The sequence below is a fragment of the Puma concolor genome, chromosome E3 (genome assembly GCF_028749965.1).
Source record: "Puma concolor isolate L17-30 chromosome E3, mPumCon1.1.hap2, whole genome shotgun sequence".
Lineage (NCBI taxonomy): Eukaryota > Metazoa > Chordata > Mammalia > Carnivora > Felidae > Puma > Puma concolor.
The window spans coordinates 29874560-29897319 of NC_141682.1; the positions used below are offsets into that span (position 1 = coordinate 29874560).

The 22760-nt window shown below is 49.4% G+C and overlaps 1 protein-coding gene across 2 annotated transcripts in view; it reads left to right on the plus strand.

The window, feature by feature from the left end:
• Positions 1 to 22760, plus strand: part of MYH11 (myosin heavy chain 11) — a 125626-nt gene that overhangs the window by 11408 nt on the left and 91458 nt on the right. For both annotated transcript variants that reach the window (XM_086692996.1, XM_086692997.1), the window contains exons 2-3: positions 5884 to 6245; positions 16144 to 16300. In XM_086692996.1, the coding sequence (XP_086549122.1) occupies positions 5901 to 6245; positions 16144 to 16300 (502 nt within the window). In that variant the 5' untranslated portion in view covers positions 5884 to 5900. The remainder of the gene's footprint in view (positions 1 to 5883; positions 6246 to 16143; positions 16301 to 22760) is intronic.

A 22760-nucleotide genomic window follows, 5' to 3' on the forward strand; every position in this document is an offset into this window, starting at 1 on the left:
CCTCGCGTTTCTTGGGGTGTTGGACCCAGAGGCTTTGCCCGCTTTGGCCCCCATCCCCAGCCCTTTTCCTTTCTGGAAGAATATTTCCTTGGTGGTAGAGGCACTTTCTATGGTATCCCATCTGGGGGCACATCGTTCTAATCGACTCCTTACTGTGATGGTTAATGTTGATTAACACGTTTAGGTGACCCCTCCTGATGTATCCATGATAAAGTGCTCTATCCACTTTTCATCTTACACCATGGGTCTGAAAGTATAGACCCCAGACCCATATTCCTCATCATCGCCCAGGAACTTGTTAAAAATGCCAATCCGTGGTTGCAAGTGAGAGAGGGGCAGAGAGAGAGAGAGTATCCCAACAGGGGCAGAGGGAGAGAGAGAGGCAGAAAGAGAGAGAGAGAAGCCAGGCTTGAGCTCGAGCTCAAGACGTGGGACTCGAACTCATGAACTGTGAGATCATGACCCGAGCTGAAGTCAGATGCTTGATGACTGAGCCACCCAGGTGCCCTAGATGGGAGTATTTTTTAACATCAGTTTAAAGTGAGGTTTTGGTGGGAGGAGTGGGATGCTCTTGGGATGATGTCCTAAGCAAAACCCGTAAGAATTTAAAAATGCAGGTAATGTGATTGTTAAACCCAGGGCCATGTGTCTGTCTGCAATTCTTTGTTTCACTCCTTTTGAATGATGAAGTGATTATTCAGATTTGGGGAATAATTTGCTCATTTCTCCATCTTGTTAAAAATGAACTACTAGATCATGACTCAGGGGAAAAGTTACCACCCCCTCTGAGCTTATCAGTTTCTTATCATTGTTATTTTCACCCCTGAAGGAGAAGAGGGGAGGTCGGCGTACTTGCCTGTCCTTTCCTGCCTTGCAGTCTGTGTCTCAGGAGTTGGCTGCCCATTTGTGAGATGTGGGGGTTATTTTGGTGAACTCAAAAGAGCTGTGAATTCTTCTCTGCTGAAGTAGGGCGTCAACCACACAGTATGTCTTGGTGGCCGTACATCCTAACTCAGCCTATGTCTTAGTTCCTGGAGGCACAGCAGCAGTGGGTGGGGGAGGACCGCTGGGGCAGGTGGGAGGACCTGGCTGGCAGCAAATGTTACTAGGGCAGGGGCAGCTCCTGCAGGAACGGTCTGGAACGGGCTGCTAGACAGAACATTAAGAGTCTGTTGCCTTTGGGGCGCCTGGGTGGCGCAGTCGGTTAAGCGTCCGACTTCAGCCAGGTCACGATCTCGCGGTCCGTGAATTTGAGCCCCGCGTCAGGCTCTGGGCTGATGGCTCAGAGCCTGGAGCCTGTTTCCGATTCTGTGTCTCCCTCTCTCTCTGCCCCTCCCCCGTTCATGCTCTGTGTCTCTCTGTCCCAAAAATAAATAAACGTTGAAAAAAAAAAAAAGAGTCTGTTGCCTTAGCACCTGCCTGGTGGACACATCCAGACGGTAGGAGGAAGAATGGGCTCCTCATGTGGAGAGGACGGTCACTGACTTGGAGTTGTACATACAGACTTTTCTTTGTCAATTACTTAGTGACCTCAAGGAACTAAGGGAAGTCAGAATCAAGGTTTTGCTTCCCTCCCCGACCCCCCATTCGTTACCAGTTTGCAAAATAACGTCTTGGTTCCCCAGCATCTTACCTGGCTGGCCTTTAACATTTATTTTAATCATCATGCCTCATGGGTTTAAACGTATTCGTCTCTCCATTCTTACCTTTACGTTTCTTACTGATGTTCAAACTCTGCCATATTGGACCAGATAGAACCATAGTTTAATATTTTAGCATACAATATTCTAGACTAATTTTTTAAGTAATCTCTACACCCAACGTGGGGCTCGAACTGAGATCAAGGGTCGCACGCTCCACCGACTGAGTCAGCCAGGTGTCCCAGTGTTCTAGAATTTTATTTTTATTTTTTAATGTTATTTATCTATTTATTTATTTTTGAGAGAGCGAGAGAGAGAACACAGGCAAGGGAGGGACAGAGAGAGAGGGAGACACAGAATCTGAATTAGGCTCCAGGCTCCGAGCTGTCAGCACAGAACCCAACGCGGGGCTCGAACCCACAAACTGTGAGATCGTGACCTGAGCTGAAGTTGGACGTTTAACCACCTGAGCCACCCACGTGCCCCTATAGTGTTCTAGACTATTTTTTTAAGGTACTCTCTACACCCAATGTGGGGCTCAAACTCACAGCCCTGAGATCGAGGGTCGCATGCTCCACCAACTGAGCCAGCCAGGCTCAGTGTTGTAGACTTTTAAACATGTATACACACACACACACATACACACACACACATATAATTATAAATATATTTATTATAAATATTTCAATCAGCTTTATTATGATATAATCTACATACAATAAAACTCACCGTTTTTTAAAAAATTCACTGGCTTTTAAGTATACATACAGCCCAGTGAGTTTTGAGAAATATGTACTGATGTGTAATCACCACCATGATCAGAATATAGAAAATGTTCCTCCCTCCTCCGAAAGTTCCTTTGTGCCTCTTGGCAGTCCGTTCCCCTCCCTGTGCTGGAAGCTAACTACTGATCTGCTTTCTGTCGTAGTGGTTTTGGCGTTTCTTGACTTGTAGGTCAGTGAAGTCATTGAGCCTTTTGGGTCTGGCTTCTTTGGCTCTGCATAATGCTTTTGAGATTTGTCTGTTTTTTCCCCCGCTGAGTATTCTATTCATACATAATTGTTAAAGCATCTTTCGATGTTTATTTTGAGAGAGAGAGCGTGTGTGTGTGAGCACGGGAGGAGGTGAGAGGCAGAGAGAGAAGGAGAGAGAGAATTCCAAGTAGGCTCCACACTTTGTGCTCAGCACAGAGCCCCGACGTGGGGCTCATTCTTCCAGCCGAGAGATCATGACCTGAGCCGAAATCAAGACTTGGACGCTTAACCACCTGAGCCACCCAGGTGCCCCTGTACATAATTTTAACTTGGACATACATCATGAATATCTTTGCACGATCAGTGGTCACCTATTGTACGATTCCATTGATAGGAAATGTGTAGGAGAGACAAAGCCCTAGAGACAGAGAGTAGATGAGTGGGTGCCAGGGACTGGGGATAGAAACGGGGAATGTGGGCAGACCAGCGCAAGGGATGCCTTTTTTGGGGTGATGGGAATGTTCCAAATTTCGGTGTAGTGATAGATGCACAAGTCTGTAAATTTGCTAAAAGTCACTGAATTGTATGTTTACAGGAGAGAATTTTATGCCATGGGAGTGGCCCTTGGATGAATAGGTTAAAAGGAAAGGGTGAAATTTTGGCATAAATGCAAGCCACAGCCTTGTGCGTCTCTTAGCCCTTGTCTGTTGCCTTAGGCTGAACTCCTAGCAATGGAATTGCACGTGAAGGGGTTTGCAGAGATGTTAAGGTTTTTCCATCCATAAAGGTGGCCTGTGCAGAGGCCCAGCCCCTCCAATGCCTGACAACACCGGGAATTACTGATAGTTTTCATCTCAGCCAAGCTGATAGGAGAAAGTCAACATCTCACTGCTTTCAGATTCTTCCTTTACTGGCGAGGTCGAGCACCTTTTTCTCATGTGTAGTGGCCGTTGGAAGCTTTTTGTAAAAAAAAAACAAAACAAAACAAAAACCCGATTTTTGTTGATCATAAGTTTAACAAAAAATTAGGGAACCACAAATACGGTAGGGGCGCCTGGGTGGCCCAGTCGGTGGAGCGTCCAACTTCAGCTCAGGTCATGATCTCGCGGTTCATGAGTTCGAGCCCCGCGTCGAGCTCTGTGCTGACGGCTCGGAGCCTGGAGCCCGCTTCGGATTCTGTGTCTCCCTCTCTCTCTCCTCCTCCCCCGCTCACTCCCTGTCTCTCCCTCAAAAGTAAACACTTTGAAAAATTAAAAAGCTACGAAGACAGTAAAAAGACATAATTAAAAGTATACCCATGTTCACAGTAGCATTATTCACAATAGCTAAAACATGGAGGCCAGTCAGGCGCCTATCAACAAACCAACGGAGGAGCCAAATAGGGTGTATACATCCTGCGGAATACTATTCTGCCTTGAAGAGGAAGGGAATTCTGACACATTTGCCAGCCTAGATGAACTCTGAGGACATGATGCTGAGGCCAGTCACCAAAAGACAAACACCACTTGTACGAGGAACTTAGGGCAGGCAGAGTCCTAGAGACGGGAAGTAGAACGCTGGTTGCCGGGGGCCGGGGGAGGGGAGTGGGGAGTTAGTGTTTCCTGGGGACAGGGTTGCAGTTCTGCACGACGTAAAAAGTTCTCAAGGTGGATGGGGGTGACGGTTACACCCCAGTATGAATGCACTTCATGCCGCTGAACTGCAATGACCCTTAAAAATTGTTGATAGCAAATTTTGTGCTACGTATATTTTACCACGATGGAAAAAACTGGGAAAAAAATGATAGAGAGTGAAAAATCCCAGGGGTGCTTGGCTGGCTCAGTCGGTTGAGCATCCGACTTCAGCTCAGGTCATGATCTCGCGGTTTGTGAGTTTGAGTCCCATATCTGGCTCTCAGCTGTCAGCACAGAGCCCGCTTCAGATGGTCTGTCCCTCTCTACCTCTCCCCAACTTGTGCTCGCTCTCTTTCTCTCTCAAAAATAAACATTTAAAAAAGAAAGTGAAAGGCCCCTCACACTTAAACTCATTAAGTGCATATTTCTCCATTTTTTTGCCTGTATTATTCTAAATATTTTATTTTTTTTCTTTATTAAATGTTTATTTGTAGAGAGCGAGAGTTGAAAGGGGGAAGGGCAGAGGGAGAGGGAGACAGAGGATCTGAATGAAGCAGGCTCTGTGCCAACAGGAGAGAGAGAGAGAGCCAAATGTGCCGCTTGAACCCACGAACTGTAAGATCATGACCTGAGCTGAAGTTGAACGTTTATCCAACTGAGCCACCCAGGTGCCTTGTATTCTAAATACTTTAAAATAAAAATGGGGTATTATACCTACTGTTTACACTCTCCCCTTTATTTCATTTTTTAAAGCTTTACTGAGATATAATTCACGTGCCATGTAATTCACTCATTTAAATGGTACAATTGAATGGCTTTGAGCATATTCACAAAGCTGTATGTCCGCAGCTACAATAAATTCCAGAACATTGCCATTACCCCTAAAGAAGCCCTGTAGCCCTTAGCTGTCACTCTCCCAGGCCCTGGCAACCACCAATCTGCTTGAATCTCTGTGGATCTGCCTGTTGTGGACATTTCATATAAAGGGCATCCTACAGTCTGTGACACCTTGCGACTGGATTGTTTGACTTGGCGTAATTTTTTTGAGATTCTTCCGTGGTGCGGCGTGGATCAGTACTTCTGTCCTTTTTCAGGCTGAATAATATTCCACTGCATGGATAGACCGCATTTTATTTATCCGTTCTATCTGTCCACGGACACCTTGGTTCCTTCCCTGTGTTAGCCATCGTAAGGAATGCTTCTGTGAACTTTCGCTACGAGGTTTTGTGCGGACGTCTGTCTACTTTCCTCTTGGGTTTACACTTGGGAATGGAATTGTTGGATCCTATGGTATCGCTGGGCTTAACTATTTGAACGCCTCTCTTTTATTTTTATAGTAAACAGTAAGACGTGGACCTCTTTGGATGTCCACGCACGTAGACCTCATTCTTGCTTCGAGACCCCTGGATAGTAGTATCTTGTCGCGTGAAAATAATGTGGTTTGTGGATCCGGTGCCATGATGGCTGACAACAGGCAATGATGCAGACCCTCTCCTGAGGGACTTTGAGTTGTTTGCATTCTTTGGCCACATGAACATACCGCACAGAACATCCTCCTACTTGGCAGAATGTTCCCTAGGCATGCGAGGCAAGGGCTTCGACCGTCTTTGGGGCTCGGTTCTGGCCCAATACTGATGCTGTCGCTTTATTCCACAGGGGACCAACCAGGCACCATGGCGCAGAAGGGCCAGCTCAGCGATGATGAGAAGTTCCTCTTTGTGGACAAAAACTTCGTCAACAGCCCAGTGGCCCAGGCCGACTGGGCCGCCAAGAAGCTGGTCTGGGTCCCTTCGGAGAAACAGGGCTTCGAGGCAGCCAGCATCAAGGAGGAGAAAGGGGACGAGGTGATCGTGGAGCTGGTGGAGAATGGCAAGAAGGTGACGGTTGGCAAAGATGACATCCAGAAGATGAACCCGCCCAAATTCTCCAAGGTGGAGGACATGGCAGAGCTGACGTGCCTCAATGAGGCCTCTGTGCTGCACAACCTGAGGGAGAGGTACTTCTCCGGGCTCATCTACGTGAGTGTCTTGGGGCAGCCAGTCCCTTCGTGCAGGCCTACGGGTTGGGAGGGGGAAAGTTTCGTTGGAGAGGGGCCCCATGGTGACGTGGGATCATTCAGACTTGGGTCCAGACCTCGGCCCCGCCCCACTTAGTTCGGTGACACCAGAAAATGCTGCCACTCACCAAAGCCTCAGTTTACCTGTAGGTGAAATGGGAATACCCCCCCCCCCGCATGTGAAGGAAGTGCAGAGATGGCACGTGACCCCACATGCGACGTGCCAAGGGACATCTTGGAGGTGACGAGGTGCGTGAGACCTCTTGGGAAGGCTGGACCCCCTGGGCAGCCAGGCGGGAGGCAACCTGGGGGTCTGGCTAGGTTCTGCGGAGGCCTTCCCTGGCACAAATAGGAATACCTAGATTGGACCCGGGACTCCTCTGGGTCGGCCGTGCAGACCAGAGCTGCCCTGTCCACTGTGGTAGCCACCGGCCACCTGCGGCTAACTAAATTTAGATGCAAGTTTCTTAGAAGTCGGAATGCATCTCTTTGGTGGCACTGGCCAATATCCAGTGCTCGACCGCCACCTGAGGCTGGTGGCTGCTGCATTGCATAGCACACTTCTGTTCCCGCAGGAAGTCCTGTGGGGCAGCCTGGGATAGATGATGGGGGACGACGTGACTCGGGGGGTGCGCAGGTTCCTTGTGGGTTTGGACCCACTCCCCGGAGCCAAAGGGACCTCGGTGGCCCCCTGGTGTTCAACTGCTGGGCAGAGGGCCCTCCGGGTTAGACTCGGTCTCTTTGCCTCTCGGAAAGGGCACGCCGATCCCTTGGGTGAGTTACCTCATTTCTCTGGCATTTCGTTGCCTTCTCTATGAAATGAACGCAACAAGAGTACCGTCCTCACGGAGTGGGTTACGCTGAAAAGAAAGCACTTGTCACGCCTCTGGGCACATTGTCGGCGCTCACAACGCTCGGTGTTACTGCTGGTTATGCCGTTGTTAGGGTCTTGTTTCTTGGATCATTTGCAAATTGGCAAAGACAGTCACTTCATCATTGTGCCCTCCGACCCCGTCCCTTACATGTTGCCGCGTGAAAATTACCAAAGCAAACCAAACCAAAAAAACCCCCTTGTCATCTATAAAAATGCTCTGCAGACTTTTTTTCCTAATTAGGAAATTAAGTCACGTTCATCGCAGGAGATTCGGAAAGTTCTGAAAAGCACAGCCGACACAGAAACCAGTCCTCGCCCAGAGATCACAAACTAAGATGTTGCCATGTTCTCGGTGTTTCTCTGTGACTATGGTACATGTTTACCTATTTACGAGCCTGTGCACATAGGTTAGTGGCTCGCTCTTTCTTCTGCATGAGTCAAGGCCAAGCATTCCCACATTTCCATTATAACCCCCCAAAATACCCTCTTAGGGGCTATGTAATCTCTAGGGTAACCCATGTTGTGTAACTTGACACGTCGTACCTCATTTAACCAGCAGACCATCCGCTGAAAAGTATGCTTGTCCCATTTTACACATGAGCAAGCTGAGGCTCAGAGAGCTAAAGCCTGTCCTTAACTGCCCTGAGCGGGGAAAGTACCTTTAGTCCAAGCTGTTCCTTGTACGGCAATACCATCAATCTGGAGCTGTCAGCACAGGACGGACGTTTCTAAGGAGGCCAGCCTGCAGGGAGCTGGGGTAAAGTGGGAGTTCTCCCAGGTCTCCCACCAAAGATGTGTTCTCTCCCGGGGGGAGGTCAAGGACGGGCCTGTGTGTAAATCTCCCCTCCTGTCCTCTGACCCAGCGTTTGAGCCCAAAATAGAAACCAGGAAGAAATGAAGGCCTCCTGAAGGTCCCAAGACCCAGAATATCTAATCTGACAAACAGATGGAAGCTTTGATTCATTTTTTTTTAAATTGCTGCTATGCTTCCCTGCACAGATTAGACGCAAAGCCTCCCGGCCTTGTGACCACGTGCCTACTCCTGTCTCCTTCCTTTCTGCTCAATTTAATCACTTAAATAGAACCGGTTGTCCATGGTGGAGGAGATCAAGAAGGAATCGGGGGAGGGGAGGCACAACCAGTTAGTCTCCAAGCACCTGACAGCGCTTGGAGCAGGTGGGTGTTGGCAGGTGATGCTGGAGCATCCGGTGTGTGTGTGTGTGTGTGTGTGTGTGTGTGTGTGTGTGTCCGTCCGTTCATCCGTCCATCCAGCTTTGCCCTTGGTAATGAAGAGAACTTTCCCCTCCGTTCTGCAAAGTACACCTCAAATCAAGACTGCTGTCCTCTTGGTTCTAGAAGAGTCCATAGAAGCCACTGGGTCCTATTTCATGAGCCTTTTGGTGCAGGTTCTTGCCATCTTTGTGCAGGTTCTGATCCTGGCACACGGCAGGGCAGGGTAGGGGGTGATTCCGAGTCCTCGCCCACCCTCACCTGCCCTTCTGGGCGCTGGGTTCCCTCTGCCCAGAGCTTAGTGCGACCACTCAGCAGTTGGCTCTATTTTTAGTATATGGAGGATGAGACCAGGGTTTCAGGCACAGGAAGATCAGTAGAGTGTGGGCTTTGCCTGTCCTGGGTCCCATCCCAAGTCCTTCCCAGCGTGTTGTGTCCTTGACCCCACTGGTGACAGCAAAGGTCACCTCCCACTCTGCGCATGACCTGTCTGAGGCAGAGACCTGACCTGACTTGCCTGGGAAGGGTGGGACCTGTGTCACACTCGGCTGGCCTGCCCAGCTGGGGGATGCGTGGGCTCTTGCTTGTTCTGTTTGCATCGCTGTGGGATTCCGGGGGTTACACGGCTCAGCCCGTGCCCCGAGCAGCTTGGTAATTAAGAGGAGGAAGATTAGACACACTTGAGCTCGAGGCAGATGCAGGAGATAGTTTCTAACATGATGGATGGATTAAGAAAATGTGCTGTATCCGTACAACAGACTATGATTCAGCCTTAAGGAAATCCTATCATATGTGCAACAGGGACGAACCTAGGGGACATTATACTGAGTGAACTAAGCCAGTCACAGAAGGACGAACAATCAGGATGTCACTTACCTGAGGCATCGAAGATAGTCACGCTCAGAATCACTGTGGAAGGGGGGTAGTCAGAGGTGGGGTGTGTTGGGGGGTGCGGCTAAAGAAACCGGTGGGGGTGGGGGCCTGGGTGTCTCAGTCGGTTAAGTGTCTTGATCTTAGTTTGGGTCATGATCCCAGGGTCCTGGGATCGACCCCCACATTGGGCTCTGCCCTGACAGCATAGAACCTGCTTGGGATTCTCTCTCTTCTTCTCTGTCTGCCCTTCACCCACTCTGTCTCCCTCTCTCTAAAAATAAATGAATACATTTAAAAAATTAAAAAAAAAAAGAAAGAAACTGGGTTTTAAAAAGTTTAATAACTTGATAAGAAACAGCTGGGTCTTGAAGCCGGGAAGGCTGGCCCTGGGAGCAGTGCTTCTAACTGCTACTCATTTATTCTTTCCAATGATCCTGGGAGACAGAGGCTCTTACCGCATTTCAGAGACCAAGATACTGAGGCTCAGGCGTGCTTGGTCCTGTTGCTGGGATTCAGGCAAGGTCTGGCTGCCTCCAGGGCCAGAGTGACGACCCCTGGATGGTAAGGGGCTGTAGGATATCTGGAGGCTTGAGCAGGAGGTGATGGCTGTGGGCTGGGGCATGTGGGGATGATGCCACGGGCACCATTAACTTTGAGCTCGACAAGCTTTACGTGCACAGAAGGAAGAAGTCTAACTTTTCACTTAGGATTTCTCGAGCACCTACTAGGTTGTAAGCCTTTGGCCCAGAGTGAGTAATTTTTAAAAAAAATTTTTTTTTTTCAACGTTTATTTATTTTTGGGACAGAGAGACACAGAGCATGAACGGGGGAGGGGCAGAGAGAGAGGGAGACACAGAATCGGAAACAGGCTCCAGGCTCTGAGCCATCAGCCCAGAGCCCGACGCGGGGCTCGAACTCACGGACCGCGAGATCGTGACCTGGCTGAAGTCGGACGCTCAACCGACTGCGCCACCCAGGCGCCCCAGTAATTTTTTAAAAATGGAGGAGTTAATTTGGTACATCTCTCCCCCTTCCTCTCCAACTGCCCCCCCCCCCAAAAAAAAAAGAAAAAGAAAATCTCAGTTGCTGGCATTGCTTTAAAAAGCAGCCCCTGGGCCATCCTGTTAGGTGGGCTGTGGGCCTTGTTTTTGCATAGGCCTCACTGTTCCCTGTTGTCTCCCAGACCCTGAGGCTGAGAATTGTTGGCCGTTAATCACCTGCCTATCGTTCTCCTCCTACCTGGCTTACTTTAGTCCCGCCTGACGTGCTTGGTCCCTGTAAACAGTAGGACTTTCCACCCCTGTTTCAAGCCCCTGGGGTTAGGAACCTGATCCAGAGCGAAGGCGGATGGCCTCTCCTATTGATTGGGTTTCCGAGCCCAAATTCCCGACTTGTGAACCCCAAAGGATATTTCCCTCGTTCTTCCGTCACTGTTCGAGGAAGACCAGGGGGTAAGGAAAGGCCTTCCTTCCAAAGTCAAGCAGGGGATGATGTTTTCTTTTTGGACACTTGGCTCAGTGACCTGAAGGGGTACCCACCCAGGGATGCTGAGAGCAGATGATGAGCAGCGGCCTCTTGAGTGCCAGAGAGTCCTGGAGGGTGGGAAAAAAAAAAATACATGACTGCACCGAGTCTTAGAAGGTAGAAAGAAAACACAGCTGGAGCCTACCCTCTGCTGAGCCCTGTGAACTCACTATTCAGATCTTTCGAATTGACATGGCCTCAAACCTTTCTAAATTTTTTTTTCAACGTTTATTTATTTTTGAGACAGAGAGAGACAGAGCATGAACGGGGGAGGGGCAGAGAGAGAGGGAGACACAGAATCGGAAACAGGCTCCAGGCTCCGAGCCATCAGCCCAGAGCCCGACGCGGGGCTCGAACTCACGGACCGCGAGACCGTGACCTGAGCTGAAGTCAGACGCTTAACCGACTGAGCCACCCAGGCGCCCCTCTCAAACCTTTCTAGTAACGTGAGGCTATCCATGCAAAGACCTCAAGAGAATATTTAAAAATAAGAAGCATACATGACGTCTTGTGGCTTTTTCTTGTGTTTGTTTGTAACTATCTAGTTGAATTTAAAACATGGGTTTGAATAGGTAACACATACAGATAGGAAATAGTATATCAGCGTATCGGGAATTTTGCCTTTCACCCCCATTCCTTCTGATTCCCTTCTGTAGAGGAACTGCTCTGGTGTTTCTTTCATAGGCTTCCAGAAATACTTTATACATATACAGGCAGATGCATGTATATTTGTTTTGGTGTACATTCATGTATATGTACAAACACACTCTTTTTTAATGTTTACTCATTTATTTACAGCGAGAGAGCGTGAGTGGGGGAAAGGCAGAGAGAGAAAGGGAGAGAACCCCCAGCAGGCTCTGCACTCTGAGTGCAGAGCCCAAAGTGGGGCTCGAGCCCACGAACCCTGAGATCACGACCTGAGCCGAGATCAAGAGTCAGACGCTTAACCGACCGAGCCGTCCAGGTGCCCCTAAATATACTCTTTTTAATGGCAGCATGCCATAATTAAGAAGCTAGCCCCCTGATGATGGATATTTAGGTAGTTTTTAGTCTCTCTTCCCTTTTGAATCAAGGCTGCAGGAAATTGCATTCCTGGTGGACCGTGTCTGTCTTTAAGGATAGATGTTGCCATGACATTGTGTGACAACCTGGCAAAGAAGGTACGGTCTCCATCTTTTTATAGACGGAGAAGAAGATGGGGAAGAAGAGACTCAGGGGTCCGGCCACTCCCGTGAGTCACACAGGTGATGAATGAGGGCAGAGCTGAGGTTCTCCCCTGGCCCGTGCGGCTCAGAGCCTGTGTTCTTCCCACTTTCCTCCGTTGGTGTTTGTCCCTGCCGCAGGCTGTGGGAGCAGACTCCTGCTCAGAGCTCTGTGGCTGACCATATAAAGTGTCAGGGAAAAACTGGAGTCACTTCCTAATACGGTCACAAGAGGGAAACCCTGGGCCTGTGGCTGGGACCTGCTGGTGGCATGGGGCCCTGAAATGCTGGCCGGGACACAGGAGGCGGGGCTATTGAAACCTCTGAACTTGACCAGCTGGAGAGGACCTTGGGGACAGTGAGGAGGCAGAAACACCGCCACCAGCCGGTGAGCCCGGCGGGTCTGGTGAAGGCAACGGAGGTTGAACACTGTCGATCAAACCTCCAGATTCTGCAGCCCGCCCACCCTGCCGGGGGCATGCCTGCTCAGCCCTTCCCCTCGGGGCGTCGTGCCCTGGAAAGATTTGCTGCGCCGAACAGAGATTCAGATCTGCCTGGAAGCTCGGGTTAAGTGCTTGCTGGGTGCTTAGCACCAGGAGGTGTCCCAGGCGAACAGGGGGAAAGGGACAGTTCTTCAGAAGCTGGTGATGGATTTGGGAGAGCCACACATTCTTTCTTTCATTCATTGCCTTCAGCAACTATTGACTGGGGTCTGCCTTGTATACGGCCCTACGCTGGGTGCTGGAGAAACTGTGATGTGCAGCTTGCGGTCCAGAAGGTGACATTTAGGATGAGCCCTGGAAGAGGAGACGGAAATGGCTCTGGGAAGATTGAGGGGGGTGGGGGACATACTCGAGGTACAGAAGCAGCACCTGCGAAGCTTCCAGGCTGACAAGGGTTTTGTCATCATGAAACCAAGGCAGCATGGTATGGTCACTAATGTTTATTGAGCACCTGCTGTATACCAGGCACTCTGTTAAATGCCTCACGAGCACTCTCTCACAGCAAGCCTTTGAAGGATCTGTTACATACCGTCATCTCGTAGTTGAGGTTAGTAGGCTCAGAGAGGTTAAGAGACTTTCCTGGGGTCACACAGCCAGGAAGTAGCAAAATGAGAGTTCAAACCAAGTCCTCAGTACTCAATTCTGTATCCTTAGCCATTGACCTTTACTGCCTCCAGCTCAAGGGCTTGGTGAGGGTGTGGTTTGGGCTATAAATGAGCATTGTGGTTGGCAGTGGGCACAGCCCAGAAGGATCTGGAGGTGGCATTCAGACCTGAAGGAGAGGTAGGACTTGGCTGACGTTCATTCAAACAAGTGATCGTTGACTGGGCACTTAGTTTACGGGAGGCTTCGCACTGGGGACCAGGACACAGATGAGTGGGGGACACAGAGCCCCTGTTCTGGAACAACTGTGCCACCAGCTCAGCAAACATCTCCCGAGCACGTACTGTGTCCCAGCCCAGTGCAAAGCCCTGGGTCACAGAGATGAAGACATCAACATCGGGGGTCCCTGCTCCAGGGCAGATTTGTAATCAGCTTACCCCTCAGTCATTTATTGAGCAAGCATTTAGTGACCACCTACTGTATGCCAAGGCCCAGGCCTGAACTGAAGCAGAGGAAGAGGGTGGTCCCGCCCTCAGGGCACTTGCTCTGGTGGGAGGGGCCTGGAAGATCAGATCTGGGAGTGGGGAGTCGGGCGGATGGTGGACTCATCCGTCTCTGTGCGGTCTGGCCCCTGCCCGCCTCTGCAGGAGCCTCACCCCTCACCCTGGCTTGTCCCCTCCTCGATGCTCCAGAAATACTGCACTGCTTGCAGGCTGCATGCACACACTCGCCCTGCTGCCTTCTGTGCCTTTGCTACCTCCTGAGCAGTATAAGCCCTTCTTGTCTCTCGAGACCTCCTAACTGGAGGTTTCTCTGACCGCCCCCAGGGTGGGTTAGGGCCCTGACTTCCTTGCATCCCTAATCCCCTGGGCTCCATCCTGGTTCCTTGGATGTTATTGTTCAGTGTCCTTGTCCCTGCTCTGATCTGTGGGTTCTTCTGATTTATTTATCTCCAGCATGGTGGAGACCTGTCTAGCACAGACCTGTACACAGTAGGTGCTCAATAAATGGCTGATGGATGTTTCGACAGGCCTGTGCGACCTCATGTCTGCCTTTTTAGGGGAATGGTGAGAACCTGAGAGATTATTCCCTCCTTCCCCCACCAGTCCTGTACCTTTTGAAGATTACTGTCCACCTCAACACCATTGTCCCTTAGCAGACCGAGCTCTGGAGAGACCCTCCTCCAATCAGCTGTAGCCAGGGCTGAAGTCTCTTTGAGGGCAGGACCTTGTGTTCTTTGCCTTCTTTAACCCCAGAGCCTTGCACGGTGTCTAGGACGTGCACACTGAATGAACAAGCAAGTGAATGAACGAACGATGTGTTTCTCTTTCTATAGGATGGGCAGGGGTCGGGTAGCCTCATGGGCGGCGCTCAGGCCTGGGAGTTGGCCAAGCTGGGCTTAGTGCTGTCAGGGTCTCCCTCTGTAACTTTGGTCAAGTTGCTTAACCTCTCTGGTGTTGGCTTTGCCCTGAGGGTCGCCCAGAGGTGGACCATTGGCTCTTCCTTGAGTCCCTTCTAGGGGGAATTGGAGGGAGGACAGGCTTGGGGGCTGTTGGAGCCCTGGGAAGCCCTGATGGTATCGTTCAGGAAAAGCAGTTCCTGTGGGGCGGGAAAAGCAGAACCTGTGCCCTGAGCTATGACTTCAGCCCAGGGGCCAATCTGATGTCCGGTAAGGAACAGCCATAGCGATGATAGTGCCTCCCATGTGCGCGCGTGGTGGGGCTTGCGGCGTGCCTCCACCCCCTTTCCCTGTTCTGATCATTTCCAGATGCTCCTGTGCCCTTGGTAGGGCAGGACGACGATTTTGTTTTAATTGTGGTAAAAACCATATAACATACAATTCACCACCGGATCCACTTTCAAGGGTACAATTCAGTGGCCTTCAGCACATTCGCTGTGTTGTGCAGTTATCACCCCTGTCTCGTTTCGGAACGTTTTTATAACCCCATACCCGTGAGCAGTCACCGCCCTCCCCCCCCCCCCCCCGGCCTGCCCCCTGCCCTTCCCAGTCCTTGGAAACCAGGGATCTGTTTCTGTCTCTATGGATTTGCCTGTCCTGGCCATTTCATATAAATGGAATCATACGCTATGTGACCTTTGTGTCTTTCATAGTGAGCATACCATTTTCAGGGTCCGCCCATGTCATACCTTGTGTCAGTACCAATCTTTATATATATATAAAATTTTTTTAAGTTTATTTATTTTGAGGGGTGGGGGAAGAGAGAGAGAGAGAGAGAGAGAGGCAGAGAGAGAGAGGGAGGGGCAGTGCGGAATCTGCCATGGGTCTCGAACCCACAAACCTGTGAGATCATGACCTGACCCGAAACCAAGAGTCAGATGCTTGACCCACTGAGCCACCCAGGTGCCCCAGTACCAATGCTTTTTAAGGACAGCTGTGTTTGTCCCTGTTTTGTTTTTGTTTTTGTTTTTTTCTACAGATGAGGGAGTACCTTGTTAACTGTGCAGAGCATGAGATCTGGGGAGGAGGCGTCGTGGTCTCTAGGTGCAAATTTCTGGCCGGCTGTGTGTGTGTGACAACCTCCCGAACCCTGTTTCTTCATCTGCCATATGGGCGACAGGGAAATCACCGTGCAACTGTCACAGGGTAGATGGGAGGCTAAATAGAGAGATGCCCGTGAAGGGCTTAGAGCTCAGTGTATACAGTATACAGTAGGTGCCCAACAGTTGGTGCTGTGGTCCAAGCCCGTGAGTCTCTGGGAGGTCTGAACCTGGACGATTGGAAAGCACGCAGCTATAAAACAGAACGCGGGTGGTCCAGAAAGCCAGTCTTGCCCCTTGGTCCTCTTCCCCCATCCCTGTCCTTGACAGGGATGCCAAGGGGTTCCCGTGAGGGCTCTACGCCTCAGTTTCCCCATCTCTAAAACGGCAAGACGAACGCATCCAACAGTTTTGCTGTGAGGATGCGGGGAGAAAGTGCACACGGAGCGCTCGGTAAGTGTTCGAACGCAGGCAGTGACGGCTGTCGCTGCTCCCGGACCTGCGGGCTGGGCGGCCGTGTTCTGGAAGTCAACTCGGGTTCTCTGTCCGCAGACGTACTCCGGCCTCTTCTGCGTGGTGGTCAACCCCTACAAGCAGCTGCCCATCTACTCGGAGAAGATCGTGGACATGTACAAGGGCAAGAAGAGGCACGAGATGCCACCCCACATCTACGCCATCGCTGACACGGCCTACCGGAGCATGCTGCAGGGTGAGTGGGGGACGGGGACCGGGACAGGGACGGGGCTCCTCCCCTCCGGGCCCGCCCGCCTGCATCCTCGCCAAGAATGTGGAGCTGGGCGGGCGGGCGCTGGGCCCCTGGAGCCTTGAGACTGAAAAAGGGAAAGAAGGCAGCTGAACATCTGGGCGCTCGGCTGGGAGGGCGAGAGAGAGAGCAGGCAGCTTGGGCAAATACAGGCATGGGCGGCCGGGGCGCCCGGCCCCTCTGCTGCCCCCCGGCCCTGCGTCAGGGTGCGCACCGCATGGTGCCCTCACCTCCGAAGGAAGGGGGTGACTGCCAGCCCTGGGGCTGGGCCAGCCTGCCCTGCACTTGGAGCCAGCCGAGGCTGGAGTCCCGGGGGGTGGTGTGAGAGGTCTTCTCCTCTCCAGCCTCAGTTTCTCCATCTGTAAAAAGGGAGTGATAGGGTCCGTCTCGCAGCTTGTGGAGATTCTAATGCAGGCGTTTCCAGTCTGAAGGCCGTTGCTTATTATCTCCATGTTGATGCCTCATTATTATCACTATTCTTAATGAACTTTTAGCTGAGGCGAAATACACAGACAGCAGGGGGTGGCCAGATGTCGTGTCCAGCCTAAAATTGATTTTTGCATAGGTCTGCGGTCCTATAACCACCACTCAGACCAAGATGTGAAAGATTTCCAGAAAGTTCCCTCATGCCTCGACCTAGTCACTACCTCCTTTATAACCACCCCCCCCGAGGTAACTGTTATTGTGACTTCTATCACCTTCAGTTTTGGCTCTTGTTAGACTTCATAAAAATTATGTCCTTATATTCATATTTTTCTCATAAGCTCCCTTTCTCACAATCTAGTTCCAACTGAACAAGATTTAGTTAAGAGCACAGATTCTAGAATAGGGGCGCCTGTGTTTAAATCCCGGCTCAAGGGGCGCCTGGGTGGCGCAGTCGGTTAAGCGTCCGACTTCAGCCAGGTCACGATCTCACGGTCCGTGAGTTTGAGCCCTGCGTCAGGCTCTGGGCTGATGGCTCAGAGCCTGGAGCCTGTTTCTGATTCTGTGTCTCCCTCTCTCTGCCCCTCCCCCGTTCATGCTCTGTCTCTCTCTGTCCCAAAAATAAATAAACGTTGAAAAAAAAAATTAAAAAAAAATCCCGGCTCTGCCACTCAGTTGCTGTGTGACCTTGAGCAAGCTACTTAACCTCTCTGTGCCTCTGGTTCCTCATCTGCAAAAGACAATGACAGTAACTGTGACCTATCTCATAGGCTTATGTGAAGATTAAGTGAACTATTGAACATGCAGGGCTTAGAACAGAGCCTGGTACTTAGCCAAAGCTCACTAAGTGAAGGAGCGCCTGGGTGGCTCAGATGGTTAAGCGCCTGACTCTTGATTTCAGCCCAGGTCATGAGTTCACAGTTTATGAGTTTGAGCCCAAGTCAGGTTCCACGCTGCCAGTGGAGAGCCTTCTCGGGATTCTCCCTCTCTCCCTCTCTCTATGCCCCTCGCCTGCTTGTGCTCTCTACATAAATTAAAACTAAATAAATAAGTAAATAAATAACTCAATAACTCAGCGTAAACTATTCTCATCATCGTGCATAAAACCGGATGTTAGACATTGCAACTATATACGGTTTTTTTGCATGCACATTGAAAAGAATATATAACTATTAAAATTATTATTATTATTTTAAATTTTAGAGTGAGAGAGCATGAGTGGGGGAGAGAGGCAGAGGGAAAAAGAAAGAATCGTAAGCAGTCTCCCTGCTCAGCACAGAGCCCGATGTGGGGCTCAATCCCACGACCCTGGGATGAAATCCCACGACCTGAGCTGAAATTAACAGTCAGACTTTTAACTGACCGAGCCACCCAGGCGCCCCTGTGACTATTAAAATTAAAATCATAATCTGAGGGGCATCTAAAATCACTTTGTTGTGCTTCATGGGTCATGGACTGCATCTACTGTGCTTCATGCAGGGCTGGGTATGCCAGAAGCTTGGAAAACAGACGTTTGCAGTTGTGGGGCCTCTTCTTAGCCTCTATTTGAATAGCACTTTGGGTCAAGGCACAGACCTCCTTTAACATGAACACACACATTCTCTTTTTTTTTTTTAAATCTTCACCATCTATGGGATAGGGTCGGTGTTACTACCTACACTTTCCAACAGAGGCAAATGAGTTTCTCAAAGTGCTTGGAAACCCAGGCCATGACCCAGGAGGGCTTACTCCAGGAAGGCAAGGCTGGTTCACTCTTCAAAAATCAGTCAATATGACAGTCTAAAGAAGAAAAACCACACCATTATATCCAGCGGTGCAGAAAAAAGCATTTGACAAAACTTAGTATCTGTTCACGAGAAAGTATCTCAGCAAACTAGGAAAAGGAGGGACTTTCATCAACCTGGTACAAGGAATGTCCAAAAAATCTATAACATCAGATTTGACAGTGATAGTGACAGGTTGAATCCTTGCCCCCTAAGATGAGTAACAAGGTAAGGGTGTCTCCTCTTACCACCCTTGTTCAACATCATATGTACTAGAGGTCCTAGCCAGTGTAATAAGGCAAGAAAATGAAACTGGGGCATCTCCAACTTGTGAACTTTACCTGTTGGACAACCTTGGTCTTCTTTCAACACATCCCTTTGCCTCAGCAGGGTCGAGCCCCTGCTTTCCTCCTCGGGTGTTTTGGGGGCATCGTAAAAAGAACAGCACACATCCCAGTGCCGTTGATCTTTGGGGAGGGGTGAGAGGATTTTTCATCTTATAAATGGATCTGGTCTTGAGATACAGGAGTTCTCCTGTCTCCTTACGCTTGGGAGAGGGCAGCAGAAAAGGGCTTTTCCAGTCCTAAAGCTGTATATAATTGCTACATGACTATGAGGTGCAAATAGTCCTGAGGTTGTGAGTCAGCAGCTAATGGGCTGTATCCAGCCTTCAGATAACTTTGGTTTGGTCCACACAGAGTTTTCAGGATACTTGAAGTAGTTGTCAACTTTTTTTTAATGTTTATTTTATTTATTTTATGTTTTTTGAGAGAGAGAGGGAGACACATAACTGGATACAGGCTGCAGGCTCTGAGCTGTCAGCACAGAGCCAGACGCAGGGCTCGAACTCCTGAACCGTGAGATCGTGACCTGAGCTGAAGTCAGGCACAACCGACTTAGGTTCTTGTGAAAATATCGGAACATCTGCCAACACTGGGCCTGTGTTCCCACATGTCAACCATCCGTTTAGAGAGGGCATGAGTTTCCCAGGACTGGGGGCACTCATTTGTGTTCACTGCCCGGCCCTTGGGTCTGACTTTTCAACCTCTGGGATAGCTACCTCCAAGAGTGTTCTGAGTCAGGAATGGAGAACTCCGTTCTGGAAGTTCCTGAGGGCAGGGATCCAGGTGTGCCTTGGAGACACCCCTCAAGCTAGAGGGTCTCAGGTAGAAGTGCCCCCAAGTTACTGACAGAGCAGGTCAAACCCTACAAGTAGACCCAAGCTGGACCACTGCAGACCTGGAGCTGCCATTACCTTCAACAACCAGCAGAGGGAGCCTTGCAAAGATGGCCACATGGACATGTAATCTCAGGTTGTGACGCGATGGTTCCTGGAGTTAGATGCGTGTCATTGTTTAGAAGAACAAACAAACAAAAACATTTCTTTGTGGTCTCCCTTGATGGAAAAGTTAACAGTGATGATTCACATACCTTTTTAAGGAAGTTGAACATCACAAAGTTGCAGCATTCATGGCATTTGGGGGTGCTTTGGGTTGCAAAAAACTCCCACGTAGCAACCAATTAAAGCGGCTTAAACAATAGGAGTTTATTATCTCACGTAACAAGAAGAGAATAGGTGGACGATTTCAGGGTTAGTTAATCCAGCAGCTCAAAAACAGACCTCTCTGGGATTTTCTCGGCTTCTCCCTCATGGTTACAAGATGGCAGCCATTGCTCCAGATATCATGTCTTCATGTGATGATAGCGGAACGCATGAAGGAAGTGGAAGGCTAGGTTCTTTTTTCCATGTCTCTTTTTTTTTTACCCGGGAGAAAAAGCTTTTCCAGGAATTCCTCAGCAGGCATCCCCTTACATCTCATTAATTAAAACTTGGTCACATGCCGACCTCTAAACCCAGGGTTGGCAAACAGGACCGGGACCTTCATAATTGGTTCAGACTATTCCTGGCTCTTTCCTGGAGCTGAGGGAGCTCCCACAAGCCCATTTTTTTTCTGAATACTGGAATGAAATGAAATTCCATTAGCGAAGGGGAAGGGAAAGTCACAGGTAAGCACTGCCACAGTGCTCTTAAAATACATGTGTGTAAGTTTAAAAAAAAAAACCTTTAATAATTTATGTTATTCTAGAAAAAATAAAAACATATACTTAAGCTAATGAGAATATACCACCACCCATAATTCTCTCACCCAGAGGTCACCACCACTGACCTTTGGTATGCAGCCTTTCATGTGGTAACTGAGCTGAAAGGCTTGAAATGAAGGGAGTTTGGAGTGTCTGAAAATAACTGATTCCAGGAAAAAAAAGGTCACTTACAACAGGGACCAAAGTTTCCCTGGAAGGGGTGGGGGGGGGGGGGAGACGTTTTGACTGGGCTGGGGCAATGGCATTGCAAATTGTAAATTTATTTTATCTGCATACGATAGGAATTTGGCTATAATTGGAACTAGATGCCAATTCTTACACTGAGTATAAAATTAAGGGCTGGTTTTTTTTAATGTTTATTTATTTTTGAGAGAGAGAGAGAGAGAGAGAGAGAGAGAGAGAGAGAGGGAGCAGGGAAGGGGCAGAGAGAGAGGGAGACAAAGGATCCAAAGTGGGCTTTGTGCTGACAGCAGACAGCCCAATGCAGGGTTGGAACTCACGAACTGTGAGATCATGACCTGAGCTGAAGTCGGATGCTTAATGGACTGAGCCCACCCAGGCGCCCCAGGGTTGATATTTTTTAACCTTTTTTTTTTTCTTTTTGGACAAAATCACGTGAGAGCATATCGCAGCATTCCTCACGTCGTGTTTGATCTCTGCAGCACCAGCTAAAGAGGATAATTTTTGCAGACTTATTAGAGTGTTCCCAAGTGTTCTTTTGTTTCGTTGTTCTTAAAATACTACCATGTTGTCGTTCGCGGTGACTCTGTGGTCACAATTTAGTTGTGAATGGACGTGACTTCCTTCGTGGCCTTTCCGAGCTCATTGACCTCGCGACACATTGCACCTTCAGGGAAATTGTCTGTTGTGCATGGCTGCTGCTTTGTTGTGTGTGTGTGTGGATGATGGTGGGTGCTGACACCCCGTCATCGGCAAGATAAAGCTGCTGAGTTGGATAAGAGGCAGTGATGGGGACCAGAGAGGGCTGCTTCAGTGGGGTCTGGTTTCCTAAGTGGTGAACTCATCGAAGAATATTTCTGTGTCTGGATCATTTGGCTTCCACAGACAACCTCCCCTCCCGACTGTGGGGCACTGTAATACTCGATGACGGGGATCCCCATGTCAATACATTCCATTCCCTGCGGGCTCTACATTTTGACACAAAATCACATAGTGAGATGGAAAATGACTCAGAAGCGTTGGCACATTTTAACCCCCAAGGGAAATCCATTAACTGTGAGCACGCCCATCCGTAAAAGATAAACTTTTGAGTGTGAATGTTAATCAGCAGTTGCTACTTAGGCGTTCATTTTGGCATTACCTGGTCCTTTCTGGAAAACTGGCAATGGTAGACTCCAATGAAACAGATCATGGGAAAAAAGTGGAAGCTTTGGGAAAAAAACCTTCTTCTCTCTAAAGGGGAAATTTGGTTTTTGCAAAGGAAGGTGTAGGCCCAGTTTGTGACTCCGTTGATGAATATTGCTGTCCCAGTCTGTAAGGTCATTCGGCTGGGAGCCACAAGGAGCTTTCTGTCTTTTATTTTTGGTTTGTTTTAATGTTTATTTACTTTTGAGAGACAGAGAGAGACAGAGAATGAGCAGGGGAGGAGCAGAGAGAGAGGGAGAAACAGAATCAGAAGCAGGCTCCAGGCTCCGAGCTGTCAGCACAGAGCCCGGACGCGGGGCTTGAACCCACAAACCGTGAGATCATGACCAGAGCCAAAATAGGACGCTTAACCGCCTGAGCCACCCAGGCGCCCCGAGCTTTCTGTCTTGTTGGAGACATAAAGCAAGCAACTGTGGCTTCCTCCTCCACAAGGTTTTTGTAGAACAAGATGGGGTGTGAAGAGGTGGGTTGGGATGGATAACACATGTGGTGAATGTAGAATGTAATCTTTGAATGTGTTACATGAGTGATACCTTAAGTTCCTGAGGACCCATCAACTGCCTAAGAGCCAGACTGTATCCTTATCTGCCTATTCATTTCTGTATCTCCAGCATACCTACTGGTGCCCAGCATATAGAAGCTGCTCAGTTAATACTTGTTGATAATTAATGGATGTACTTAATCACTAACTCTTCCCCAGATTCTCCTTTCTAAATGTGTTAATCCCCCTT